The sequence below is a fragment of the Megalopta genalis genome, chromosome 4 (assembly GCF_051020955.1).
Source record: "Megalopta genalis isolate 19385.01 chromosome 4, iyMegGena1_principal, whole genome shotgun sequence".
Classification (NCBI taxonomy): Eukaryota; Metazoa; Arthropoda; class Insecta; order Hymenoptera; family Halictidae; genus Megalopta; species Megalopta genalis.
Window position 1 is genome coordinate 5,723,145 of NC_135016.1, and position 27,996 is coordinate 5,751,140.

Below are 27,996 nucleotides of genomic sequence, written 5' to 3' on the forward strand. Positions count from 1 at the left end.
GAGTCGCACGGCGCGATGGCGACCGGCGGAAAGAACACCGTGAGGATAGAGGATCTGGACGAGTTCTTCGACAGGCAAGAGGAAGAGCTGCTGAAACGAATGGCTCGTTACACCAAGAAGAAGAAGGATGACGACAGCAGCAGCAGCAGCAGCAGCAGCAGTAGCAGCAGCAGCAGCAGCAGCAGCAGCAGCAGCAGCAGCAGTTCTTCGAGCGACGACGACGACGATGACAAAAAGAAGAAGAGCAAGTGTCAGAAGAATGGCGTCGACAGCGACGACGACGACAGCGACGACGACGATAAGTGTGGCAAGAAGAAGAAGAATGGCAAGTGCAAGGACGACGATAGCGACGACAGCGACGACAGCGACGACGATAAGTGCAAGAAGAAGAAGCACAGGAAGAGCAAGTGCAAGGACGACGACAGCGACGACAGCGACGACAGTGACGATGATAAGTGCAAGAAGAGGCACAAGAAAAAGAAGGGCAAGTGCGGGAACGATGACAGCGACGACGACGACGATAGTGACGACGACGACAAAAAGGAGAACAGGATAGATTGTGGGGACAACGGGTGTAAAGGAGTTAAATACCGCAGGAGGCGGCAGGCTCAGCCTGACAATGACAGCTCGTCCTCATCGTCGGAGGAGATGAGGAAGAGGTTTCCCGACAAGAGGACTCCAAGATCCGCGGAAGATGCTCATAGTTCTTCGTCGGAGGAAAAGATGTCGCCCAAGCACAGAATACCAAGATTAGTAGGAGATAAGCCTGGACAAGATTCTAGTAGCTCTTCGTCCTCGGAGGAGATGAGGAAGAGGCTTCCCGACAAGAGGACTCCAAGATCCGCGGAAGATGCTCACAGTTCATCCTCCGAGGAAAAGATGTCGCCCAAGCACAGAATACCAAGGTTAGTAGGAGGTAAGCCTGGACAAGATTCTAGCAGCTCTTCGTCCTCGGAGGAGATGAGGAAGCAGTTTCCCGACAAGAGGACTCCAAGATCAGCGGAAGATGCTCACAGTTCATCCTCCGAGGAAAAGATGTCGCCCAAGCACAGAATACCAAGGTTAGTAGGAGGTAAGCCTGGACAAGATTCTAGCAGCTCTTCGTCCTCGGAAGAAACGATCATAATTCTGGACAAGAGGACCCCAAGATCGGCGGAAGATGCTCACAGTTCCTCCTCCGAAGAAAAGATGTCACCCAAGCAAAGATTACCGAGATTAGCAGGCGATGAACCTGGCAAAGATTCTAGCAGCTCTTCATCTTCGGAAGAGAAGAAGAATCAGCTTCCCGAGAAGAGGATCCTAAGATCCGTGGAAGACCAGCCGCCCAAGGAATCGATGAGCAGCTCGGCCAGCAAGGAGCACAAGAAGGCCCAGATCGGGCTCTAGACAGCAGCCGAGGCAACAGCAAACTAAACAACAGTAACTAAAATTTAGAAAGAACGCGATCATCTTGCACGCGATCCTTTCTGCCGGATCTTTCGTTCGAATTAAGCACATTAGGTTCTGAAGGAGCAAAGTAGCTAAAACCGCGACCATAATCGTTTCATATCGACTACGGTTCAAGGCCCCTCGCACGCGGATCTTCGACAATCGCGGTGTCACGTGTGTCAGGCGCATCGATATATTTCTTCGACGAGCATTCCGTCGGGTGCTCTCGCAGCCGTTTCACGACCAGCGCCCGCATGTATCCGAGCAGACGTCACGTCCGCCGGTTTTTTCACGGATTGACGTAATAAAGCGGGAGTACGCACACGGATCTTCTGGCGCTTTCTTTGCCCCGCTTCCCAAGTCGTTCCCAGTCTCCCCGACCTTCCGCGGAATCCACGGACGAACGAGCCGCCGATTCTCCCGCGCTCGTGTAATAAAAGTCCCCCTCGGCAAAATTGTGACGTACTTACGCGTTTGGTACTCGGGGCGCGCTGTCCTTTCGCCTCGCGACGAACAGGGCGATCGTGTTCTTCGTGTTTATGTCGATCTCCAGCGTCCAATTCGGGCTGCTCGGCGAGGCTCCGAGGACCTTCACGCCGGACTTCACTCTGGCCCTGCGGAAGGAACACCGCCGGTGATTAGCTTGATAGGACGTTAAATGGACGTTGAACGGACGTTGAGCGTAAACGGAACCGAAATCGCTACACTTTTCCAACCCGATCCCGTGTCTCGCTCGCCCATGGAGGGTTTAATCGTGGTTCTTGCGCGGGCAATCCATCGTACCGTTTACGGTCGACAAAATTGCATCAGTGGGATGGTCGCTGGACCGCGGCGGTCTTTTTGGGCGAAGTAAAAATCGTCTGCATCGATCGCGAAGGATAGAAACCAAGCGGCAATTTTGTTCTTCTCTTAACGATCTTAATGGATTAAACAGTAATACGACGACGTTCCAGGATGCTTTCGATTGTTGCGCTGTTTGAAATTGCAGCTATCCGATTTTACCGTAAGTGCATAAAATGTGCTTAATTTTATTAAATGGTCGCGAACTTCGGTCGATATTGCAAGAAATATTGTGTAATTTTGTCGGCGATTTCAGCAATTTTCGTCTCGATTTGAGAACTATAGCTAGCTCTCCGCGAGAATTATTAATTTATTAACTCTCTTTGCACTCGAGCGGTGATTCTGAGGCACCACCAAATATTTGTTACGTCACGTTTTAAGATAATTTTCATATTAAAAAAAGTTTAGATTTAAAACAGAGAGAACTGTAGGTAGCTCTCCGCGAGAATTATTAATTTATTAACCCTTTGCACTCTCTCGAGTGGCGACTCTGAGGCAACGCTAATATTTGCTATATCACCTTTCACGATAATTTTGATATTAACAAAGTTTAGATTTACAAAATTGTTAAGAGTGTAACTGTTGCGTGGGTTCCAACAATCAATTTCATACGCGTAAAATGCATTCTGTAATATAAAATAAAAATACTATCAGTTAGAAAAATGATCTTATATTTACAGTTAAAATAGCTTCGAGTGCAAAGAGTTAATGCAATTAATTTCATTAATTTCCGCCGTGATATTAATATATAATATATAAGAATATATAAGAATATATATTCTTGTTACTATTCTTATTATTCTCGTTATTACTTTTACTATTCTTGTAATTATCTTTATTATTCTCGTTACTATTTGTATTATTACACTCGAAAGGGCATTGCCCGTCAAATAAATACATTTGGCAATCGCATTGGCTACAATTCTGCGATATCGGCGCGCACAAGGCGCGGCGAGAGATCCTCGACGGTACACACAATCGGTAAAAGGTGCCCGCGAAATCTTTTTCGCGGCGGTGTGCATTCGACGAACGTAACGGAGCCAAATGACTTCATTCGTGCCGGCGGAACGATAAGATCTGCGCGCGGGCACGAGCGAGTAATTTTTCTGGAATATAATAAACCGGTAATTTCGCCGCCGACTCGTTCCGTCGACTCGTCGAACCAGGCAAATCGCGGGCTCGGCACGGAGACCGCACGCGACGTCGCGATTAAATCCGGATAAAATATGAACGGCGCGAAACGCGGAGAGAACGGGGCCGAAACGCGGATGAGAACGATGAGTTTTCCCGGCGAGATAGGAAGCGATAATAACTTTAACAAGTCGGACGCGGGACAGAGAGAGATATATATCGAGCGAGAAAGACAGAAAAGGAGAAGAAGAGGCAGAGGACGGCGGGGGAGGGGGAAGAAAACTCTGGCAAAAAGACAGAGAAGAGCGCGACGACGAGAGTTCAAGGGTGAGATAATTCCTCGGCGTTTCTACGTTCCCAATAACGTCGCCGCGATTTCGCTCGGCAATTATCGGCTCGCGACGACCAACTGCATCGACGATTAACCATCCGCTCGCCGATTCCGCTTCGGATGAGAGGAAAATCCGTGGCGTGGCGACGCGACGCGACGCGACGCGTCGATGGCGTTTTTTCAATCGTAAAAGCGGCCGTCGAAACGCACGAATTTCGGGCACCGTCGGTTTGCGTTCTAGCAATTGCGCCGCCTAATTAGATAGCCATTATGCGCCGCGCGGGTGAATTGAAGCGCGCTCGCAATTAGCCCAATTATCCCCGCGGCGCGGTGTTTCCACGACGCGGCTGCTGCTGCTGCTCCTCCTCGGAACGAGGAAGCGAACAACTTTTCCGGCACGCGATTCTTTCGATTATCCCGGGCCAATTGCGAACGGAGCGTCACCTTTCTCGTACGTACATATCGGATTTCCGTTCGATCACGTCGCCGCGCCTCGCGTCGCTCGGGGGCGCGCACCCTTCGCATGGACGGGGCGCAGTTTCATCAGCGCGGTTCCCGTCGCAATATAACCAGCTACCACGGGCCTCCATCTATCCATCTATCTTTCGCCTCTACGCCAGCTCGCGCTAATCTCTGCTCGATATCATCCGCGACGAGGATATCGACGAGGGCCATTTTATATTTTGATAAATATTAGATATTAGTGCGCGTGTACGCGCGCGAAATCGCCGCGCGACAAGTAAAATGCTTGAATATTTTAGCGCGACGACGTTGCACCGTCGTCGCTCAATTATTCAGCCGGATTTAAAAATTGATTTTCGCACAGGACGCGCAGGCGACGCTCGGCGCGAAACTGTTGATCGCTGGATCAACGTTAACGGATTTATGTTATGCTGCTGCTGCTGCTTCTTCGTTCCTTGAGGTCAGGGTTGCCGTGCGCGTCGCAATGACGTGCGCGAAATTTTTCTATCTAGGTTTATTGAAATCGAACGGATGCATTCGCGGGGAATTTATTCGATAAGTTCGTTTCATCGGGCGTTATATCGCGAGTGAAATCGCTGAGAAACTGAGCAAACGTTCGCTTTTTGGTTTTGTGAGACGAGACGGGGCGAACGAGTTCAGCGAGCACTTTTGATTTCTTTAGAAACATCCTGAGGCATTTTAATAATAATAATTATGACGATAATGATGATATCAATAATAATAATAGTGGTAATAATAATACTAATAATAATAAATGATAATGATATCAATAATAATAGTACTAGTAATAATAATAATAATAATAATAATAATAAATAACAATGATATCAATAATAATAGTAGTAGTAATAATAATACTAATAAATGATAATGATAATAGTAGTAGTAATAATAATACTAATAAATTATAATGGTAATAATAGTAACAATAATAATTATAATAATTTATTGAAGTATACAGGTAAAAAGAAAATCGCTTGTCACAGAGGAATTAATAACAAATATAGCACACGATATAGCAATCGCGTGTGCACAAACAAAGAAAGAACATCGAAATAATACTAAAATAATACTAAATAAAAATACTAATAATACTAAAATAAAATTTAACCAATTCCAGATACGAATCTGTCTTAAAATCTTGTTCTCCGTAACCATTATTTTGTTCTGGATCTCCTCTATTTCGTTTATATAATTACTAATATAATTAACCAGAACTACCGAGTCTTAATCGCGGCTAACGTTTCGCATGCTATTCTTTTGCATTAATAAATTGTTCAACACAAGAGTACCTAATTTACTAGAACCTCATACGATTTCTACATCAGAAATTGTAAAAGAAAAAAGTCAGGAACCAGTCATTTCGACCGGCTCGATGGTTCTAACGTCGAAAGGGTCTGCTAACAAACAAACGATGATAACAATGACAATTCCGTTTCGAAAGGAGCTACATCCGCGAACCAGTGGGTCACGCGCGAAGTCTAATAAATCGCAGATTACGTTTCATCTTGGTAGCTGGCGTGACAATGTTTGCTCGCACCGACGAAGAATTTGTCAGGAATTTTGCAGGACCTACTATCGGAGGATGTGGATCGACAGCGGAGGATCGAGCCGGGGGAGGATCGAGGAGGATACGTCGCCGGCGGATAGCGCGCGCGAAAAGCGGATCCTCGCGCGGCTTGGTCCGCGATTGCAAAACGCCGGATCGGAAATTGAATTCGGCGGAGAGGAGGCGGCCCGTTGAAATACGGGCTTCGAGAGGGCGGCCATTCTGGAGTCGAGCGCCGCGGAGGAGGCTCGAGACAAATCGTCGTTTCCGAGCGGAGTTCATATCGCTTTTTCCGCAAGCTTTCGCGCCTCGAAAACCGTTGCGGCGCGTCGACGATCCACTCCAGCTGGAGCGCTCGTAATTACACCGGAAAACTTGCGGCGCGCGCGAGTGCTGCAGCGATGCCCACACAGCAGCGAGAGAGAGAGAGAGAGAGAGAGAGAGAGAGAGAGAGAGAGAGAGAGAGAGAGAGAGAGAGAGAGAGAGAGAGAGAGAGTTTTCGGCTATTTCTCCGATGGTTTGCCGAACAAATTTTGTAAATAAATGTCCCGTCGGCCTCTCTCGCCCGCGCTCTTTCGCGCCCGAAACCGGGACAGCCGCGACACGGGCCACGCGGAAAGCCCGGGCCCGCCGGTGATTTATGCAACGGTGGACAAATTCTTGGAAACTGGTAATTGCTACAGAGAACGCATTTTAGCCGTTACATTTATCCGTTCCGACCGCCGTTCCCGCCATTGTTCGCCGCGGCACAATGACGAATTAATCCCGTCGCGCGTTTCGGAACGGTTCCGCGAAAGGCCTGGCCGATTAGGGTCGGCACACATCTACGTGCCAGCAGGCTCGAAGGCCGGGCTCCAAGGCCGACCAAGGCTGAATCATTCTTACATTCGATTTACATTGCAGCGTTCACAGGACGCGTGCCGTGATCGCAGCGTGCCAGGCCGTGTGGCAAACGTGTTCACGCCTGCAGGACCAGACTTGCTTCGACCATAATTAAAACAAAGCGAGATGGAACTACGGAACTGTTACGATGCGCAATCTTTCGTTCTAACGTTGCACGATGTGTATCGACCCTTAGACGGCGAAAGCACGACCGTGCAAAATTCCCCAACCCTGCTACTTGTCCGCGAGGCTACTTTCGCGATAAATTAGATTTGCGCGCTTCTGCGACCGTTTCCCCCTTTTGAGGAATTCTGAAAATTTTGAGGAAAATGTAGCCTATTTTGGAACGTCGAGCTATATATTGTAGAATTTCTTCCGATTTCTCGGTCGCAAGCTGCGGCTACCAAAAATGAAAAACCGAACAGAAGTGTCAATAAACTGCGGATTTCTTGGAAACAGAACTATGGTCAAGTTTTATATTAATTAGATTCACGCGCTTCTCCGGCCGTTTTTCCCTTTCGAGGAATTCTGAAAATTTTGAGAAAAATGTAGCCTATTTTGGAGCGTCGAGCCGTATATCGTAGAATTTCTTCCGATTTTCCGGTCGCAAACTGCGGCTACCAAAAATGAAAAACCGAACAGTAGCATCGATAAACTGCAGATTTCTCGGAAACAAAAATACAATCAATTTTCATAACAATTCCCAGACAACGTACCATCGCAAGCGTGCTCAATTTTTCTCAGATTTCTCGTCAAGCTGCACCCTATTAGAAAAAAAAGAAATGCAACCAAATTCGTCGACGCGTTTGCTGTCCAATTCACCCTGCAACTCCCCCCGCAGCCAAGTCACAGGGTGGACATTCGCGCAGACGAGTTTTTCTCGCAAGCCCTAGGGCAACTTCCACCACCTTAATCGGCTAGTCCCTTTCGCGCGGAACCAGAGAGTCCCGAAGTCCCGGCGAACTTCGCGGGAACGGAGAAGAAGGGCGAGGCGCCGGGCGAGCCTCGCCGGATGCATTTTTCACGGGGAACTCGAGAGCGGCCGGTAGAATAGAGGAGGATACAGGGCCGCTTTAAAATGCGAGCAGCATGTAACCGGGTCTCCCGTGACGCGAGTTACACGCCGACAGCCGCTCTGTGCACAGGCCACGGTTCTCCGAAATCGCTTTGGCCCGCGCCAAACTGTCTACCTTTGAAGGGAACATTGATTGACACTCGATCGAGCGGGGGGTCCGGAGCTTCCCTTTTTTAAGGGTTCCAATTTCAGACGGGATCGATCCGCGCGGCACGGTTACACGGCCGTGTCGCGCGCCTCGGTGTACAGAGCGATGTCTCTCTAATTGGCGCTCGGATTGTCCACAAACAGCTGGACAATTTGGGAAGAGCAGATACGATTATTCGAGTCTTGCAGCTCGTTTTTCTTTATAATTACCGATTCTCTTCTCGCGCGCTTAAAACCGACGCTCGCAGTGTCTCCGGTTCGTTTCTCGTCGCGTTTCTGGCCAGCGAGTAGAACGACAACGATTTCCACGTCGCGCGACATCCGACAAGCACAGGCGGCGTCTCGCATTGTTTCTCAGAGCCGAAAGCCGAGGCTCGAGCTTTCGAGTCGCGCGGAAAGCTCGCCGCGAACGAGAGAACCACCGCCGAAAGGATATATGTATTTCGGGTTAGGATCCAGTTACCCGGGGTCTGGTCGCCTCGCAAACCGTGAAATACTGTGCCGCGATGCGGGCTGGCATCGCGATTGCCGGCGGATCGTCGTGACACGACGCTGGACGGGCAAAGAGCGCGCACAGAGGCGTAGATATCTATCCAGCGTGGCGTCGGATAGTCGCCGGCGTGATCCTACACCGCCGCCGTAGCCTTCCTCCGAGGCTGACCCCGTGACCCGGTCACGTAACTAGAGCGTGAATTCTCGAGAGCAAAGACTCGGCGAGAGCGTACGCGAGTCGAGTCGAGTCGAGTCAATTCGAGTCAATTCGAGTCAATTCGAGTCAATTCGAGTCGAGTCGAGTCGAGTCGAGTCGGCGTCGCGACGCCGCACCGGGCGAACGTCCTTTCGAGTGTCGGGCGCACGAGCAGCATTTTCCCTTCCGTGACGAAGCTACTGATCGGCGTTTGCCCCGCGCCCGTTCCGCGTCCCATTCGAAACTTCGTTTTGATCCAGCTGCCTGGAAATGTGGAGCGCGTCTCTCGCTGCGGAACGAAGTTTCCCGTCGTCCCGGCGCCGCGCCGTGTTCTCGCTCGCGTGCCAAGGAACGTTTCTTTTTCACTGTACGTACGCCCCGTATCGTATCGCCGAGCGACGACGGAAACTCCGCTCGCCCTTTGACGCCCGTCATAATTAACGCGGCCAGGATTAATTCCCCCCTCCGCTCCCCCCTGCCCCGGGCCACTCAACGACGGGATTAGGCGTTCTCGCGGCCGATTCGCGCGCGTTCCGTCTCTCTAATTAAAACGTATTACCGTCGTTTCGCCGTTGACTCTTTTTCCTTTCCACTCCCTCTCCCACTTTCTCTGCCTCTCTCCCATCCTCTCTTTGTCTCTGTCTCTGTCTTGCTCTCTCTTTCTCTACGTTAATCCGAGTTTTCGGGTCGCTTTAATTGCGCAGCAAGTCTCCGATCCGGCACGCAGATTTCTCATTATTAACGTCCCGATATTGCGAGCCGGAAGAAGTGCCTCTCCCGTCGCCTCGAACTCCGCGCGGCTTAAATTGCAATCTTGCGCGGCAAACCGCGCCGCGACGCCGCGCCGCGCCGGATGAGCGATCCCCGCGTATCAGCGGCACACGCGAGCCTGGTAGCGATATCTCGATAGCGACGTATCTACCTCGGCCAAGACCCCGGGCCCGCGGTCCGACATCCCCTGGGACAAAATTACAAAAATCCCGAAAATGAATTCTACTAGTCTCAGTAACTGGTCCAAAATTTTGCTATCCACTTAGGGGGACCAGTTACTGAGACTAGTAGGATGGATTTCGGTGCAGATCCCAAAAATCAGGAAAACCAATTCTACTAGTCTCAGTAACTGGTCCAACATTTTGCTATCGACCTAGGTGGACCAGTTACTGAGACTAGTAGAATTCATTTTCGGGATTTTTGTCATCTGTCCGGAAATGAATCCCACTAGTCTCAGTAACTGGTCCACCTAGGTCCATAGCAAAATTTCGAGAGGCGACCGAGCGAATGTGCGAAAGCCGGCTTCCTTCGCTGATTCAAGTGTCCGCCTCGCACCAGCCGTACTCGATTCTTATTGGTCACTGTTTTTCGTTAATAACTCGTTAACGGTGCCTCGGAGAAAACTTTTGTAAATGAAGAAGTTGCTTCAAATGATCCGAGGAACCCGCCATTTCCGGATTGCGAGACATTTTTGTAACATCCTGTAGAACTATTCTCGTTTTTCGTTCGCCGGAATGCCGCGGCTTTCCTGGAACTTGTAAAATAGCGGAGGCGCTTCCGATTCGAGCCACGTATTATTATTATCTCTTTCGCGGGGAGGGGGAGACTCGCGACGCGAATCGCGGGACGACCTATTCAATTCGCGACGCGGCAGAAGTTTCGCGAGTTCGCGGCTGAAAATCGCGGGCGAATATTCCGTCGACGGATAAGCCGCGGGACGTTATCATAAGACGAGAAGTCGCGGGAAGGAGGAGGAGCGGGTAACTCGATCGGGAGCCGGGAGCTTCGTCGGCTTCGTTTCACCGATGGATTCTCGTATTTTCCGCGGGGCTTGAAAAAGGGCGAGCAAGAGGGGCGCGCGCGGTGGAGGGTCGGGCGGCGGCGGAGGGACAGGTTATCGGGCATCATAGGACGAAATCGATATTCGCAGCGGGCGCACGAAAATCGGTCGCATGAATTATCGAGAGACCGTTTCCCGGGGCGCAAATAGACGCGGCGCGGCGCGGAACGGTGCGGAGCGGAGCGGAGAGGAGAGGAGCGACTCGCCGGGTGGCAAAGGGACCGATTAATTCGATCGGCGATGCAAAACAAGCGGCAGATTCGATTTGCGTGGCCGTCGCACAGCGGGACAAACGGCGAATCTAAATGGGAAAAATCCTACTCAGGGTTAAAAATCCTATTATTTATGCTAACTTGCATGCCGTGTCGATGTAAACGGGAGTCTTCGGATTTTGATTATTAAACATTTATCGTTTGTATGCACGGTTGGTGGAGAAATGTATACGGACGTCATTTAAATCGCAGTAACATTTTTGAAACTGGACTGGACGACTTGAATTCTTTTTTTTTAGATGGTAGAAGAAACAGCTGCTATACAGTGTGACTGAAATGTTCGTTTTTTAATTTTAGCATTACTGGAAATGACGGAGGAAATAAACAGTTTCAACGTTTCTTAAATTTTCTATCCGTGTCTGCAATGAAAATTTGAGAGACGCGTTTTATAGATCTTGAGAACTTACGTACATACTGAAAATTTCATCGAAACAAGGTTAACCCAGAGACGAGCTACGAGCGTTGAGAGATTTAAGAAAGAAAAACTGCAGATTTTTGACACTTATCGGTCGAAAGTGTCAGAAGACAAATTTTAGCCAGTTAACATTTTTCTCTTAACTTTCGCAATGAAAAGATAATCTGTGTCACCTTTATAATCCATTGGGAAAAATATTTTCCATGAAATTCCAAAAAACACTCTAAATCCAACATGGTTTTTTCCGACCTACGCTGTATCTATTTTATATGCAGTTTTATGTGCAGTTTATGCGTCACTCGTAACTTACAGAACCGTTACCCTTTCATACATAAACAAACCTGATAACGTAAAAATGATTTTTACAACACGATCAACAATTTTCAACGCTGTCTCAGAGCCACCGCTCGAGTGCAAAGGGTTAACAGCACACTCACACTGCGCTCGACGAGTATACTCGTGGTCGCTCGATTCCCGCGACACGCGTGTAGGTGCTCGCTCTGAAAAGCAGGCGCCGCGGCAAACTGGTTAAAAGGTTCACGGAACGCTTTCTACGGCCGCCGCGTGTACTTCCTGACACGAGGTTTTTTTCCACCTAGATTGGCCATTTGTCCCTCTGCGCGTCGACCGGATAAGTCTTCCGCTCCGGCCTCGTTTTCCCCGTGTTGCACGCGCCGCGCGGGTTCACGCAGCCCCGGAAGCACGCGGCGCGGCGCGACGCGACGCGGCGGATCGATAGCCGCGAGGGCGCGCGATCAAACGAGGAGCTCGCGCGACCCGCTCTCTCGCTCTCTCTCTCTCGTCTTTTTCACCAAATCGAATTACACCTGGTCGAGGCCGATTATCCGGAGCAAACGAACCCCGTGGCCCGCGTGGATAATTAAGTTAAACCCGGTTAGCAGGGAATTAGGGTTACGGAAGGTTGCGGGGATATTCGCCGGCCGAGCGAAAAGGCCATTCCGGCGGGGGAACGGCGGGAAAAAAGCGCGCTACACCGCATCGGGGAGAGACAAGAATTGGCCGGCTTTTCAAAAGAGCCCGTGAGCACAAAGGAGGCACCGGCGCAGCCCTTTTCTGCAGCGACTGCGGGCGGATACGCGCTCCAAATCCCGATGGAATTACATCGAAAATATTGTTCATCGATCGCCCCCTCTCCCTCCCCGATTTCTCTCCCCCGTCGTTCCGCCCCGTTCCGCTCCGTGCCGGCTGATATTTCCAAGGCGTCCGACGACGTCCCCTTAGCTCCCCGCAATTAGCCACCGGCGTGAAAATGAACCGGCCGCGCGGCGGCCGCGGCGCGGCCAATCGCGAGTCTCGGATCAAGTTATTTCCGCGAGGCCGCGATCGAAATCGGCATTTACATAGAAATCGGCGACGTGCAAAGCGGCCGGTATCGAAGCGTTCCGGATCGCGTTGACGAACGACCGGTGTCGAGCGGCCGACCACAATTTATTCAATGACTGCCACACCGCTGCTCCGGATCGATCCTGAAACGAAACGAAACGGCGCGGCGTCGCGCGGCGCGACGCGACGCGGACGTCCCGGCCGATTGCGTAACTGGTCCGCGAGCGACGAACGCTCGCTCGATTAAGCTTCAACCTGTCGCCGATAATTCGCCTGGTAATTATGATCGAAACGGAGGGAGAAAGATGGACTGCGCGAGCGGCCGTGTGCCGCGGCCGCGCGAAATGCGCGCGCGTTCGCCGCGGCAACCCCCGTCCGCCGCGCCGATCCATCCTCGGTGGCATCCATCGCCGCGGTTCCCTGCGCCCATTCATCGGCCACTATTCATTTTTCTTCCACCGCGTTCGGGCTTCCTCTCTGTCCATATTTAGATGATCGAGGATCGATAAAATTGTCCGGCGCCCGGGAACTCGGGGAAATCCGCGGCGACCGGAGCCAATTGGAAAACCGAATCAGCCTGATTAAAACGGACTACGGGCTCCCCGCGGGATTTTTGCGCCGATTGCGACCGCGTCTTTTTCCGTTACGCGATAATAAACGCCGCAATTGCGTTTCCAAGCATCCGCCGCGGCGTCGCTTTATGCGCTATCGGGTTATTTTCCAAGATAAATGTCATTTACAGCGAGCCCGCGGTCCCCGCGGACCGCCGCCGCCGGAGAGGCTCGGATAATCCGGCGTGCACGGCCGCCGCTTGCGGATGATTAAATTAGATCGGATATTATTATTATTATTATTGTTATTATCAGCGTCGCGACACACGCCGGAAAAACTGCGGCGCGAGTTTTCCCGAGGGACAAGCGGTACATCGTCTAATGGACGAACTTCGAAAAATCAACTTTCAACCCCCCGCCGAGTCGCTTAACGCGCTGTGCGCGCGAGGGGTGTTAATAACCTTTTTAAAAAGTTTAATTTTTCGTTTAATTCTGTCGCGCACTTGTTAGCAAAATTTTACCGTCGGTTTTGCGGATATTAAATGTTCTTTAGGGGGTGGATTTTTTCTAAATTCAAAGGACTCTTCATCGTTAGACGAAAGAGAAGCTGCGATCTGTGAAGCGACAGCGTTGCCTCGGTTAATTTTTAATTAACAACTACGTGTTTTTCGATCGATATTAATCTGATCATTTTTACATTATCTCGTGTTTTACGCGCTGCGCGATGGAAATCAATGCAAGGAAACGGAGGACGATTTTTCGTAAAGAAAAGGTCACGAATTTTCGGGCACCTCTGCGGCCCGATTAATTAATTAATGGAGAAATATTTCGGACAAAAGGGTGAGCCAGTACTCGGCTGACAATAAATAAATACGTTAATGAAAATCTGCTTGAAAGTGTTCGTTCGATAAAAGACAAAGTCGACTACAATTTTCTTTCATAAAATCGTGTACAACTTTTTAACGAAAATCGACGCATCTTTAAAGGGAAATCGAATTATTATATTATTATATATATATAATATAATAATATAATAATATAATAATTCGATATATATAATAATAAAATAATAATTCTATTTCCCTTTAAAGATGCGTCGATATATATTATATTATTATATTTAAACGCAAATCGAATTATCTAGGCATTTGGATCGAAATTTGGTTTTAGCATTATTCTCGAATAAATTAGATCTACAATTGGTTTTTAGAGGCTCGCACGTCCGTGTAGGCAACGCGTCGCGCCGCGCGTTGGCCGCGATTTTCACGAGAATTCCTCGGCGACGTGCGAGCCGATACCGTGGAAATAAAGCACGGATTGCCCCGGCGAGCGTCGAAGCGACGCCGAACAGAATAACCGGACGTTTTTTCGGATAAAAGGCGGGGAGGGAAGACTATGCGAGCAAAAATTCCTTTATCTCGGCCGGCTGAGTCGACCCGGTAAACTCGGCCCGGTAATCGAATTTCTAAGCGAGCCGAGACCCCGCCCCGCGCCGCTTCTGATTCCTCGTTAAGGGGACAGGCTAACTAGCCTGCTTTGTGCGCTCTTTTTTCCACGGAGCCAACGGAGCCGACGTGCTCCGGGCCGCTCCAATTTTTACAGGGTTGATCGCGAGCACGGTGTGCTTCGGCTCCGGTGATCCGCGTGCACCCTACGCCGGTGCTGGACGTCGCACCCTGACGCAAAATGGCGAAATCATGGCCGATGGCTAACGTTCTACGCGTACACTTTCAACAATTCCCGTGTAATTAAATCCTTGCGCTCGGCTGGAGACTCTAAGACACCAGTGAAATTGTTATATCGCGTTCCAAGATCATTTTTATATTATCAATGTTCAGGTTTTGAAAACAAATTGTTGAAAGCGTGACCGTTCTATGCGTCGCAAGACTCAATTTCGTATGCACAATATGCACTTTTAATGCGCTGTTTAATCGAGGTCTAAATTTTACGGATGAATTAAAATTGATTTAGTTTTCAGGGGGATTAATTAATTTTAAATAGTTCATAAAATTGTATGGCTTGTTATTGATATTTATTAGTATTATAGTTAATTATAATAATAATTGATATAATTAATATTATTAATATATTATAATTAATTATAATTAAGATATTATAATTAATAATTGATATTATAGTTAAGGATAATATCGAACTGAATTTAATTGGACGGTTAAAATTGGCACTGTAAATTTAAGATTTAAATTTCGAGGAATTATAAAATTGCAAGTTTTTATCTGCAGAAAATTAAGTTAGTGTTTGTCAAGATTATTAGAGCATAATGTAAGTCAGAACGATTATTTGAGATTTGCAGTTGAAACGGCTTCGAGTGCAAAGAGTTAAAAGTTGCTGAATGCTTTAAATCGGCCGGAGGCGCACTCAAAATTAGAATCAGAAATTCTAATTAAATATTGAAAATCATAGCTTAGGAATATCTTTTTCCAACTGTACTATTTTTACATCGAGGTAGAGTGCTTTAAAATGCGAACTAAATTTGAAATATATCTCAAGATCTTCGTCGAACCAGAATCGAGAATAAAACGCGCAAATTCGAACAATCTTCTTCATTTAACTCGGTTACTTCTTCGGTCAATTTTACCCAGCGGCGGCTCCCGCCGTGTTAAAAGAGCCGTCCTTAATTGTGAAAATTATACTTCTGCGAAAAGTGAGGATTTTTTTAAGAGTTCCTCTCTTCTCCGTCATCGTAAATTGTAACTGACATTCTAAATTGGAATACCTTGCTTCCCCTTGGCTATTTTAAATCAAACCGATATTTCAACAAACTTACGGACCCGGTTACCGTGGGCTAGCCAATTACTGCGCCCTTAGTTTATTTTCGAGCGTAACTAACTTTATATTTATCGAATCACAAGCATATCAAACGTTACGATCTAAATTCAACGAATCGTAATTTATTCGTTAAAAGACGGAAATTCACTTTGCAAGACGAGAGTTTTTAAAGTGGCACAAGAATTATCTCAATTTTTTGGCATCGAATGCGCGAAAATGGCGATTAAATAAAAATAAAAATAAAAGCATTGAAATGCCAAAGCTGTTTTTAGCAGCGAAAACTCCTTGAAGTCCGCAAACAGGGAGCACAGTTAGGGTAAGTGTGGGCATTGCTGCGGTATTTTATAGTAAAGTAATAAAGTCTAACATTTTATAGCGTGCAATCTTGTAAAAATGAATCTCATAATTTTTTATATGTTTAATATTGATACTTTATGACATACGAGTAACAGCGATCGCAGTTTTAATTCAATTTTTAATTTAATATATATCTAATTATACAATTTATATCTAATTTTGACATCGATGTATCGAGTAACAGCGATCGCAGTTTTAATTCAATTTTTAATTCAATATACCTAATTTAATATATATCTAATTATATAATTTATATCTAATTTTGACATGGATATATTTAATTTAATACATATTTAAATAAAATAATATTTTAAAAAAACAGACTCAAGGCTCGAATAATCGTACCTCCTCTTCCCAAATTGTCCACTTTTGTGCGCAATCCGAGCGCGAATTAGGGAGAAATTACTCAAAAAAAAAACCTACACTTATTCTATTATTTTCTCTGCTCTATTGTCGCTCGATTCCGCGACGAGCAGCCCGGAGGAGATACAAAAACGCGCGAGACGACACCAATCAGAATTGTCTCTCTCGGTGTCTCCGGTTTTCGAGACGAACGCCGCGATCGATAACGATCGTCGGACGTGTTCCCGGGATGTGACTGGGCGCGGAACAGTCGTCGTCGGACTTGGACGATCGTCGCGAGAGTTTGCTAACAACCGGAGGCTACAAGTTCGGCCGCGTGCTCGACAATTCATCCAATTAGGAAATTTTTGTCCCGCGCTCACCGACCCGCTTTTTGTCCGCGGGAAAGGAGCTCGCCCTCCCTCGACGAGAGAGGGTGCATTAAAGCGGCTTTCGAGGGAGGCGAGCGCAGCGAGAAAAAGGCAGCGAGAGCAAGGCCGGCAAAGTGAATTCCAACTCGACGGTCTTTGCTGCATTCCCGTCGCGTGTTTTCCGGCCGTTGCGTGTATCAACGGGGGACCAAGGGGGGAACCGGGGGGACGCGAGCTACAAAGCGGGTTGTCTTCCGTCCAAGCCGCTTTGCTTTTTAGCCCGCGGCGAGCGGCGCTTCGTTTTCTTAAATTACGTTCTCGGTGACGCGCGAACAGCATCGCCACGGTGACTGCATCTTGCGTAACGCTTTTTTTTCAAGCATCGCGAAGTGGACCGGGATCGACGTTTTGATATTTAACCTGACAAATGTCGGGATCTCGTCGAAGCTTTCGCGGACAATTTTTCATTCGAGATTTTCGTGGTTGCTGATCACGAAATTGAAAAGCCGGCGACGCGGAATTTGGAATGGCGGCTTCGATGGACGATCTATAGCAGCCTAAATTATGATAATAATCATAATCTTGACATAATAATAATAATGATAGTAATAATAATCGTATATTCTTTAACGGAACCCTTGCTTGTACGATACATAATGATAGCGAGAACACGAATCCGAAGACAACGATTCGAGATTCAAAATGGCGGCTTCGACAGACGATATATAGCAGCCTAAATTATAATAATGTTTACCGAACCCTTTGTTATATCAACGAATTTTCGCAAAAAGTCAGGATTTCGTCGAAGCTTTCGTGGCAAATTTTTAATTCAAGGTTTCCGAAGTCGTCGATAACGAGATTGAAAAGCCGACAAGGCGGTATTCAAAATGGCGTCTAAAGCGGCTTAAATAGCAGTCTAAATCATAATAATAATAATAATGCTTTATTCTTTAACAGGATGAGAACCCTTTGTTATACGATACAAAACGACAGCGAGAAATCGAATCCGAAAACAACGATTCGAATAACGTTATACAACAAAATAACACCGTTATTATACAATAAAAAATAACAGCGAGTTCACAAGTGATAGTAATAATAGCGATTTCTATCCTCTGCTTAACAGAAATCTTTAATTACAACGATTGATCTCGAATAAATACATTTGCCAGTTCCGAAGACGAAAAAGCTACCTGGAAACACCGAAGTGGGAAAACTGACTTTTAACCAAAAATCTTGACCTCCCGTCCCCTGTGCATCGTCCCCGAAGGGTTCGTAACAAGATGCTCCCCAAGGCAAGATCAGCCGACCCCAGAAAATTCGACGTAACCATCGTCGAAGAACCGGTTGGTAAACGTTGACACGAACTGATCGATAATCGAGGCCGGGTCAGGCCGGACCCGGGTACAGAATAGATCGAGCAAACAGTACTCACCTAAGGTAAACGGTGACGACGAACTGCGTCCTGCCGTCCCGGGAGTCCGCGGGTTTGGACGGGTGCAGGAAGACCGGTACGTGCAGCCTGGACCTCGGATAAAGCGGGCCATGAGGGACCAGCAGAGTCAACGAGTCGTCGGCCTTGAGCTCCTTGTAATCCGCTCGGTTGGGGGCGAGCGGTATTTGTCCGAGAGGCGTGACGGGCTGGATCTGAACCCTGGGCCTGCAGAATCCTTGGCCGTTGTCCGCGGTGCCGGCATCCTCGGTCCTCGGCTCCAGCACGGAGTAGGCGACCTGCACGAGCCTCGGCAGGCTCTTGGCGACCTTGACCCGGCCGGAAGCGTCCGGAGGTGGTAACGGTGCCCACCAATCGGCGGGTATGGTGATCTGGGCTAGGCAGACTCCGTTCTCTCCGTCGGGGCTGCAGGCGGCCGTCAGGGCGGACGTCGTGGAAGGAGCGGTCGTATAGGCGGATGACGAGGGGGACGAGGGCGATGACGGCGAGGAGGAGGACGAGGACGAGGAGGAGGAGGAGGATGAAGAGGAGGAGTAAGTTCTACCGTTGTTCCTGCTGGCGGTGCTTCTGGCTGGAGTGGCCAGAGTGGCGTGCAGCACCACGCAGACCTTCTGATGCCGGGCGAGGAGCAACTGGCGCCTTCCGCCTGCCTCGCTTCCGGCATGGAAGAGCACTCGCAGCACCGGCGAGTCGCGCGGCACGCTGTTCCCAACCAGATGAGCCGACATGTCCAAGTGACGGGTACCGAGCTCCTGCGCGTCAAGTATCGTCGCCGCCGTCAGATTTCGCCTCGTCTCGGGGCCCGGCAGCGTGTCCAACGGGTCCGGGACTATGTAGCGAGCCGGCACCGTTTGCTTCGTGCTGAACGGACCGTAGGTGGCGCGGACCGAGACCGGCTCGCTCGTCTGAAACACCGCGAACTTGTCGATCGAGAGGACCGAGCCGGGCGGCGGCGACGGCACCCCGTTCCCGCTCGTCGACGTCCCCGTCGACGAACCTCCGGCTCCGCCGCCACCATTGTTCGACGACGGCGAGATCGCCGGGATCGACTCCCCCTGCGACGGGTAGAACTGCTTCGGCGTGTGCTTCAGGAAGAACCCGCCGTCCTTGTTCTCGAAGTGAACTTCCACCGAGGCCGCCACGTCTGAAAGCAAACGATTTTTTACGTGTTATGGGGGTGACGGTATTGGATCGACGTTGCAAAGAATATGGGAGGTCGTGTTAATAATGCGAAACGCGATCAATGTCACCACGATTGATACGGAGTCGATTTGGCTTCGAGCCATCGCTATTGATAAGTCAATTTGACTACAAGTCATCACGATTGATACGAAGTCAAGTTGACTTTAAGTCACCACGATTGGTACGAAGTCGATTTGACTTCGAGTCATCGCTATTGATAAGTCAAGTTGACTATAAGTCAATACTATTGATACTGTGTCAATTTGACTCCAAGTCACCGCTATTGATAAGTAAAGTTGACTACAAGTCACCACGATTGATAAGGACTCAATTTGGCTTCGAGTCACCACTATTGATAAGTCAATTTGACTTCAAGTCATCACGATGGATAATTCAATTTGACTTCACGTTACCACGATTGATACAGAGTCAATTTGACTTATAGGTTATATAGAGTCAATTTGACTTCGAGTCACCACGATTAATAAGTAAATTTGACTTCGAGTGACCACGATTGATAAGTCAATTTGACTTCAAGTCACCACAATTGACAAGTAAGTTGACTACAAGTCACCACGCTTGATACGGAGTCGATTTGGCTTTGAATCACCACTATTGATAAGTCAATTTGACTTCAAGTCATCAGGATTGATAATTCAATTTGACTTCACAGTCAGATTGATAATTCGATTTGACTTCACAGTCAGATTGATACAGAGTCAATTTGACTTCACAGTCAGATTGATACAGAGTCAATTTGACTTCACAGTCAGATTGATACAGAGTCAATTTGACTTCACAGTCAGATTGATACAGAGTCAATTTGACTTCACAGTCAGATTGATACAGAGTCAATTCGACTTCAATGTTATACAGAGTCAATTTGACTTCAAATCATCACGATTGATAAGTCAATTTGACTTCAAGTCACCACAATTGATAAGTCAATTAGCCTTCAAATATACCACCGCTAGTGTTGCGAGTCAATTTGACTCGCGTCGCCATATAAAATCATTATCCCGAGAATACTAAATAAAGACGAATTCGTTTACTTCAGTCCTTTGTATCATACTTTCTACGTAACTCACGCCAGGTTTCCGGGTCTTCGAACTCGGCGCTGCGCGTCGTTCGAATCGACCAACGTCGTCGGATGCGCTCGCGAACGCAGCGATGGATTTCTGCCGGAACCCCGGCGATGAATGCTAAAGAGTACACGTATCGTTGAATGAAATTCCGCGGTGCACGACGAGCAGAATTGTCTCGCGCGAGCCACCCCGGGGATGGGGATTTTAATTATCCGGCTTCGGACCGGGAGGAATTAGCCTCACGGGACACACGTGTTTTCTTTAATGCGGTTAACAAATCCGGCGCGCGTCACGGAGCGGCGCGTTTCCATTACGGCCGAGTAATTCTCCGAATTTATATTCGCGTCGGATTAACATAGAAATGAAGTCGTCGTGGGTCGCGTGTGCGTCGCCGTGGCCCGAAGCCCGACGCCCGACTCCCGACGCCCGCCGCGGCGGCATCTTTCTGCTCTATTTCCTAAGTTCCGCCGGCTTATTACACGAGGGAGCCTGGACCGGGAGGCAGCTTGTCCCGGGAAGAATTTGCCGGATGGAAGTTCGAGTGGAAAGTCGTGTCGAAATATCAACGGTTCCCGGGGCCGGAGTGTGCTCGCCGTTATTTTGCTCGCGGTATCGAAGGCTATCACGCTCGCGCGTCGCCCCGATAAATCGAGGAATTCCGGCACTCCGGTTCGATCGCGAGTCACGGGATCGAGTTCGATAAGATGGCCCGGCCCGCCTGCCCGAATTCTCCCCGGCTGAAACAAAGTTCGCGGCCCGGAAAGTCCGCACAGGTGAACGGAGAAGTTGTAAATCGGCGGGCTGGCGGAGGCGGGCCGAGGCGTGGGGAGGCGCGACTGCGCTCGATCCGCACATAAATTTCCCGGGAAATCCTCCATTAAGCGGCAGCTGCCCGCACACCCCGCCCCCCGGCCACGGCCCGGCCCGTAAAATAGAGGAAAACGCGCGTGGAAATGTGAGGCCAATTCGGCCTCCGCCGCCGCTTATCGCTCGCTCTACGCGCTTCTGTCTCGCTGAAACGACTCGATTTTCCTCCGGGGTGAGGGAGGGGGGGAAGCGCCGAGAGCACCCGTTAATTCATTCCTGATCGATCGCCCTATGATTCGATCTCTCCGCCGCCCACAGACCGGTCCGCCGTGTACGAGAATCGAGACGCCGCGTGTTCGACTTTCGAACCAATTGTTCGGCGACCTCCGCCGATCGACGAGTAAATTATACAAATGCGAACGCTAATTTCCGAGGAAATCGACGGAGGCGCGGTTACAATAAACCTCGCGGTCGATATCAGTTGCGATAAAACTAAAGGGTTGGTTATAATAAACCTCGCGATCGATGTTAATTGCGACATAAACCTAAATGATAAATTTTATAAATATCTCTCAGGATTTAATTACCAGAAAATCAGCTTATATCTGTTCATGTTGCCATTTGTTCACGAGCGACAAATAATATTGTTTCATTACATTCATCAAAAATTCCGTTGAATCAAGAATCGTCGACGATTCGCAAATCGTCGCAAGAATGGCAGATAATACTGAATCGGAAGACACCGCGGTCAAAGTGACCGCTTTCTTAATTTGCAATTCTGCAAAGTTCCGAGACTCTTTCGTGGAAAACGCTTGAATAAGTTATATGATTGGAAAGTTTTATATATTATTTTATATTATTTATATATTATTATATATATAAAATATATATATATATATTTTATATTATTATTATATATTTTATATATTATTGGAGCAAGTTTTATAATAAAAGCTTCACAAATTCTAAATAAATTCGGTCTTCGTGAAGCAGTACATACCAGTCAGTATTACTGCTTGGTAAGTATAGCGTTAAACTTTAACCACTAATTTTTCTGTCACACGAACGCGATTCAACATTTGCAGGTTTACGGAGACCGGTTACACGATTTCGTGTCCGCGATGCTTCCGTTCGGCCGCGCGAATTTATTTGCAACTAAGCTTCTCTCTCTCTTAACGCTACGCGGAGCGTGGACACGCCGTGTACAGATGCCCGAGATCAAAAGATCGAGGAAAAGAGGATCGGCGAATCGATCACGGTCCGAATAAACAGCCAAAGGATAATACAGCGCTCGCGATTCCGGCGGAACCCGTCGGGATAGATGGAATACGGGATATGTGTATGCGCGACGGGATATCGATCGTGGTATCACACAGGAGCACGAGGCAATATACTGTCGAACAATTTATTCGGCGTTACAGCACATGTGTGTCGCTGTTGCATCGCGGCTGCGTGTCCAGTCGCGAGCGATGACCGGCGATATCGGAGCTTCACTTGTAAGGAGGCACGTCGAACCACTGGTACTTTTTCGGTTGGCTCGTGTCCAGCTCGTACTCCAAACACCGTCGTGGAAAGCTGTCGGAGATGGTTAGAGGTCCTCTCTTTAAACTGGCTGAAAACTCGGCCGTTCCTACGGACGGAGCTACGGCCGGCCCGGCCCGGCTCGCGAATATCCCGAGCAATTAAACGCTAGATCAGGCATGGGCAACGGTGCTCTTTGCAAACCGCCTCGAAGAACAAAAACCAACAAAACTGCCTCCGATAGCAGGCTGTCTACTCCGTGGGCGTGGCTCCGGTGCTCTCGATTTTACCGGAGCGCACGCTGCACGAAGAATAGGTGGACCGACGGACTATTATTCTTTTTTTTTTATTTATTGTTTTTTCTTTTTCGTTATTTTTCGTGGTGGTGGACGTACCTCCGCCGCGAAATCACTGCGGGTGTTCATCTTAGAACGGCGATGTGGGTGAAATTCACTCGCTACGATAGCGGCGATGCACGTCGAATCGAGTCGGTATCGTTGAAACATGAGTGACATGACGGCGAATGGTGATCAATAATGCTGGTTTGAAGTCAAATTGACTTGTCGATAATCATGACTTTTAGTCAAATTGACACGGTATTGATTAATGGCGATCTTCGAAGTTAAATTGACTCCGTATCGATTAATGGTGACGCGACGTCGAATTGACTCCGTGTCGCTTTGACACGAGTTAGTTTGACATCGAGTCATCGATGCTGAGACGGAGTCAATTTGACTTCAAGCCAACACGATTGATACGGAGTCAATTCCACGTCAACTTAATATTATTGATACAAAGTCAATTCGATGTCAAATCTCCGTGACAGATGAGTCAATTTGACTTCAAATCACCACGATTAATACAGTGTCAATTTAACTTCGAGTCACCACTATTGATAATTCAATTCGGCTTTATGTCACCACGATTGATAAAGAGTCAATCCGAGTTCGAGTCACAACGACTGATAAGTCAATTTAACTTCAAGTCATCATGATTGATAATTCAATTTGACTTCAAGTTACCACTATCGATGAATCAATTTGACTTCGGATCACCAAAATTAATACTGAGTAAATTTGACTTCAAGTCACCATTACCGATAAGTCAATTTAACTTCAAATCACCACGATTGATAACTCAATTTAACTCCACGTCTCTACGATTAATACAGAGTCAATCTGACTTCGTCCTCCATTATTGATAATTCAATTCGGCTTTATGTTACCTCGATTGATGAAGAATCAATCTGAGTTCGAGTCACAACGACTGATAAGTCAATTTAACTTCAAGTAATCATGATTGATAATTCAATTTGACTTCAAGTCACCACGATCGATACAGAATCGATCTGACTTCGAGTCACCACTATTGATAACTCAATTTAACATCAAGTCATCATTATTGATATGAAGAAATCAATTTGACGGCAAGTCACCATGATTGATACGAGGTCAATTTGAGAAACAGTATTAACTAACAATATTAACTACCAATATTAACTACTAATATAATAAATGCAATCAATTGCTGTGACAAAACGTACTTCCCAAAAAAATAAAAAATAAAGCAACTAAACACAGAAGAAAACTCAATCGAAGCTATGCATCTTCCAAATGATTTAAAGTAGCATCGGACAGCTCGTTCAGCTTTTTCGTTATCTTATGCTAAACGAAACTGTCCCATTCAATGCCCCCTATCTTCTTACTAGTTTTTACCTCGCGACCAACACACCCACGCGTCGTCGCGGTGACGCCACGCATTGTCCGCGATGCAACGCGTGCACACGCAAGCTCTCGGTACGCGTACCTCGCAGGAGCACCTAGCGAGCCGAGCCAGAAATACCTCGTCAAGATCGCAGGATCGGGGACGAGGCTCGTCCGTCCACCTAATTCTTCTAACACAGTTCCCGAAGGGCGCACTGTGCCTATGCCTGCGCTAGACGCCCTTAGAGCCGACGAACACTTACGTAACCGGGCGTCTGCAGCCGGCAATGGGGTAGTCCTCGCGGTAGCACTTCGTGTTCAGGATGCTGAAATAGAGGAAGCCGATTCGACGGCCAGCCCCCTCCTCGGACCGGTGCAGGCAGTCGTAGAACTTCTCGTCGCACGAGCATTCCAACCTGCTCCCAGCAAACCAGCCGATTTGATTTCCGACATCGATAAACCATTCTCGTTCCTGTTACGCCCACGCGCCGCGCCGGGATCCGCGCCCGGTATGCGAGGAGAAGCTCGGGCCCCGATTAATTCGCCGCCGTGCGGACCCGACAGCCGGCGAGCCGCTGATCTCGACCCGGCCGCCGGTTTCCGATAGTCCGGCCGTGTGTGATTCATGCGAGGCCAAGACCCGCCCGACACGCCTACAACTCGCGCGCGATTCCTCTCCGGACACGCGACCCGCAAAAATCGTACGCGCGCGCGTGGGCGTCCGCGATCGGAATCGCGAGCCTCTATCCGCTTCGAACTCGTCGCGCCTAGGCGGATATCTCGATGATATCAACGGCGGTGGGGCCCCTTGCTCCCGCTTAGGCCCGCGGAACGATCGGTCAGCGAGATAGAGAAATTACTTTGCCTCGCGATTGGCGCCCGATTCGTCGATCGGACGGGATTCAACGCGAACGGGATGCCCGATAAGATGATAAGACGACGTGGACTGCTTGTTTTAGAACGGTGGCGAGAATCATTTCGTCCGGACGACGGGGCAACGGACGAGGATTTAACGAATATTATTTTTTTACGGTAGTAGCGAGTATGGTAAATTCTTTCTAATCTTTTCACTTTGAGTTTGTGAACGAAAATGGAGAATTTGGGGAGAGGAGATACGATTGTTCGAGCCTCGAACGTCGTTTTTATGTTTTCAGTAATGTCTCTCTCATTGACGCACAGTTTGTCCACGAAAATGGGCAATTTGGGAAAAGGAGATACGATTATTTTGAGCCTCGCGGCTCGTTTTTATAGTTGTTCGCAATTCATAGCTACGAAAACGAGCCGCGAGGCTCGAAATAATCGTATCTCCTCTTCCCAAATCGTCCACTTTTATGCACAATCTGTGCGTCGGTTAGGGAGACATCACTGTATCGACAATCGACAAAGAAAAAATTGGGGAGAATTTACCGTGCAAATGTCCGACCGAATAAAAATCGATCCGGATCAAAATTCGTTCGAACGAAATTTTATTCGCCACCGTCGAATAAATATTCGACCGAGTAAATGACTCAACCGAATAAATCTAGACAGCAATTCATTCGAACGAAATTTTCATTCGACCCGGGATACTCGATCGAACGATCCAGATGAAAATTTGTCCGAACAAGAATCCATTCGTACAAGATCACATTCGAACAAGAATTTACTCGTACTTTCCCGCGAGGGTAGCTCGATTTGGGTCGAAAAAAATCGTCGATTCGGCGGCACGTTGTCGGCGACGCGAGAGCGCAGGAGCTCTCATGGATGTTCCGACACCGATATGTCACCCGAACGAGCCGAAGAGGAAAGGCGGCGGCGGATGCACCGCGGCGCGGAGTCAGCGACCGGAATTTCAGACCCGAAGACGACCGGCGGCGTCTTTAGAGGGAAAATCGTGCTGGCTGTGAAAAAAGCAGCCCGCGGAGCAGCCTGAAGAAGAAGAGAAAGGAGAAGGAGAACTAGCCAAAGAAGAAGAAGACGAAGAAGAAGAAGAGGGGAAGAAGGTAGAAGGGAAAAAAACAGAAGAAGAAGAAAAAGGGGAAAAGAAGGTAGAAGAGAAAGAGAAAGAAATAGAAGAAGAAGAAGAAGAAGGGGAAAAGAAGGTAGAAGAGAAAGAAACAGAAGAAGAAGGAAAAGGGGAAAAGAAGGTAGAAGAGAAAGAAATAGAAGAAGAAGAAGAAGAGGAAAAAGAAGGTAAAAGAGAAAGAAACAAAAGAAGAAGAAGAAATTGGGAAAAGAAGGTAGAAGAGAAAGAAACAGAAGAAGAAAAAGAGGAAAAGAAGGTAGAAGAGAAAGAAATAGAAGAAGAAGAAGAAGAGGAAAAAGAAGGTAGAAGAGAAAGAAGCAGGCGAAGAACTAATTTAAAGCGGCCACCGCCTCGAGTCACGGCCGCGTCGGACGAAAGTTCGCCGGCGAAATAGCTTGTCGGGGCGCGGTGACCGTGTCGATCCAAGTCGAATATCAAGTTTGGAAAAGAACCTGGTGTAGAAGCTGGGATTAGTGAGCCCGTGCTTGGTCTCGCCGGCCTCGATCACGTCTGCGCACAAATCGTGTTCGCGGCAGCAGGCGTCGGACTCCTTATGTTTGCCGAGGTCGTCCGGTCCCGCCGCCACGTTACCGCTTCCGCACCATTTCGTCCCTGTCGGCAGGAAGCACCGGGATAGCAAGCAGGGTGGAAGCTCGTTAGGAGCACGCGGCTCCTCGGTGCGATCCCATCGCCGGGCGCTGCGACGACGATCTTTTATGCTCGCCGTAGCCCCGAGGCTCTCCCTCTCTGGAGCGCCCGGTCGTCGCGCGTCCTCGCTTACCTGGATAGATCAGGTTTATTCTCTCGTCGAATGAGATTGGGATCTCGTCGAGATCGTCGCTGTCGATTCTATTGTTGATGTCATACTGAACCCTCCATGCGTGGGCCCGGGCGTGGATCAGCAGCCAGCAGCAGCACGCGAGAACCGTCGACGACGGCCAGGAGGATCCCTGCATCGCGCGTTGCTTTCGAGGGGCGGCGCGGGTTAGAGGACGGCAGGAGAGGACGTCTGCCGAGAGGAGGCGGCCTTTCAAGCCGAATCGCGCGAGCTTTTCAACCGCGATCGAGAGCACGGAAGCTTGTAACGCCTTTGTCGAGGACGAGAGCACCGTGGAAAACCGGGAGCCGGGAGCCGTGCGCCGCGTCGCCGAGCTGAAAGACGCCGCCGTTTCAGCCGTGAGACCCCGAAAGAGCCCATGACTTTTAATGTCACGCACATGGGAGACGTACCTTAAGAACCGCCTCTCTCTCTCTCTCTCGTCCGGCACAGTCTCTCTGGCTGGCGAAAAAAGGAACACCGGAGTCCGACGACGGGAAAAGAGCGGGTTCCTTCCGGCGGTGTTCGCGGAACGAGAACAACCGCTGCCGGTCGGTTCCCGTGACTTATATGCATGCCAGCCGAGCCGGCCCGCT

At 48.7% G+C, this 27,996-nt stretch overlaps 2 protein-coding genes across 2 annotated transcripts in view; both read right to left on the minus strand.

The window, feature by feature from the left end:
* dtn (transmembrane protein 132C dtn) overlaps positions 1-27,996 on the minus strand; it is a 144,092-nt gene that overhangs the window by 24,562 nt on the left and 91,534 nt on the right. The window contains exons 3-4 of the mRNA XM_033474364.2: positions 18,263-19,424; positions 1,899-2,042 (exon numbers count right to left, since the gene is read on the minus strand). Coding sequence (XP_033330255.2) covers positions 1,899-2,042; positions 18,263-19,424 — 1,306 coding nt within the window. The remainder of the gene's footprint in view (positions 1-1,898; positions 2,043-18,262; positions 19,425-27,996) is intronic.
* Pla2 (phospholipase A2) lies at positions 22,746-27,964 on the minus strand. Its single transcript, XM_033474361.2, has 5 exons — positions 27,814-27,964; positions 27,365-27,735; positions 27,036-27,195; positions 24,842-24,994; positions 22,746-22,929 (listed from the first exon to the last, which is right to left on the minus strand). Exons 2-5 carry the CDS (start codon positions 27,537-27,539, stop codon positions 22,845-22,847), a joined length of 573 nt encoding a protein of 190 aa, XP_033330252.2. The 5' UTR covers positions 27,540-27,735; positions 27,814-27,964; the 3' UTR covers positions 22,746-22,844.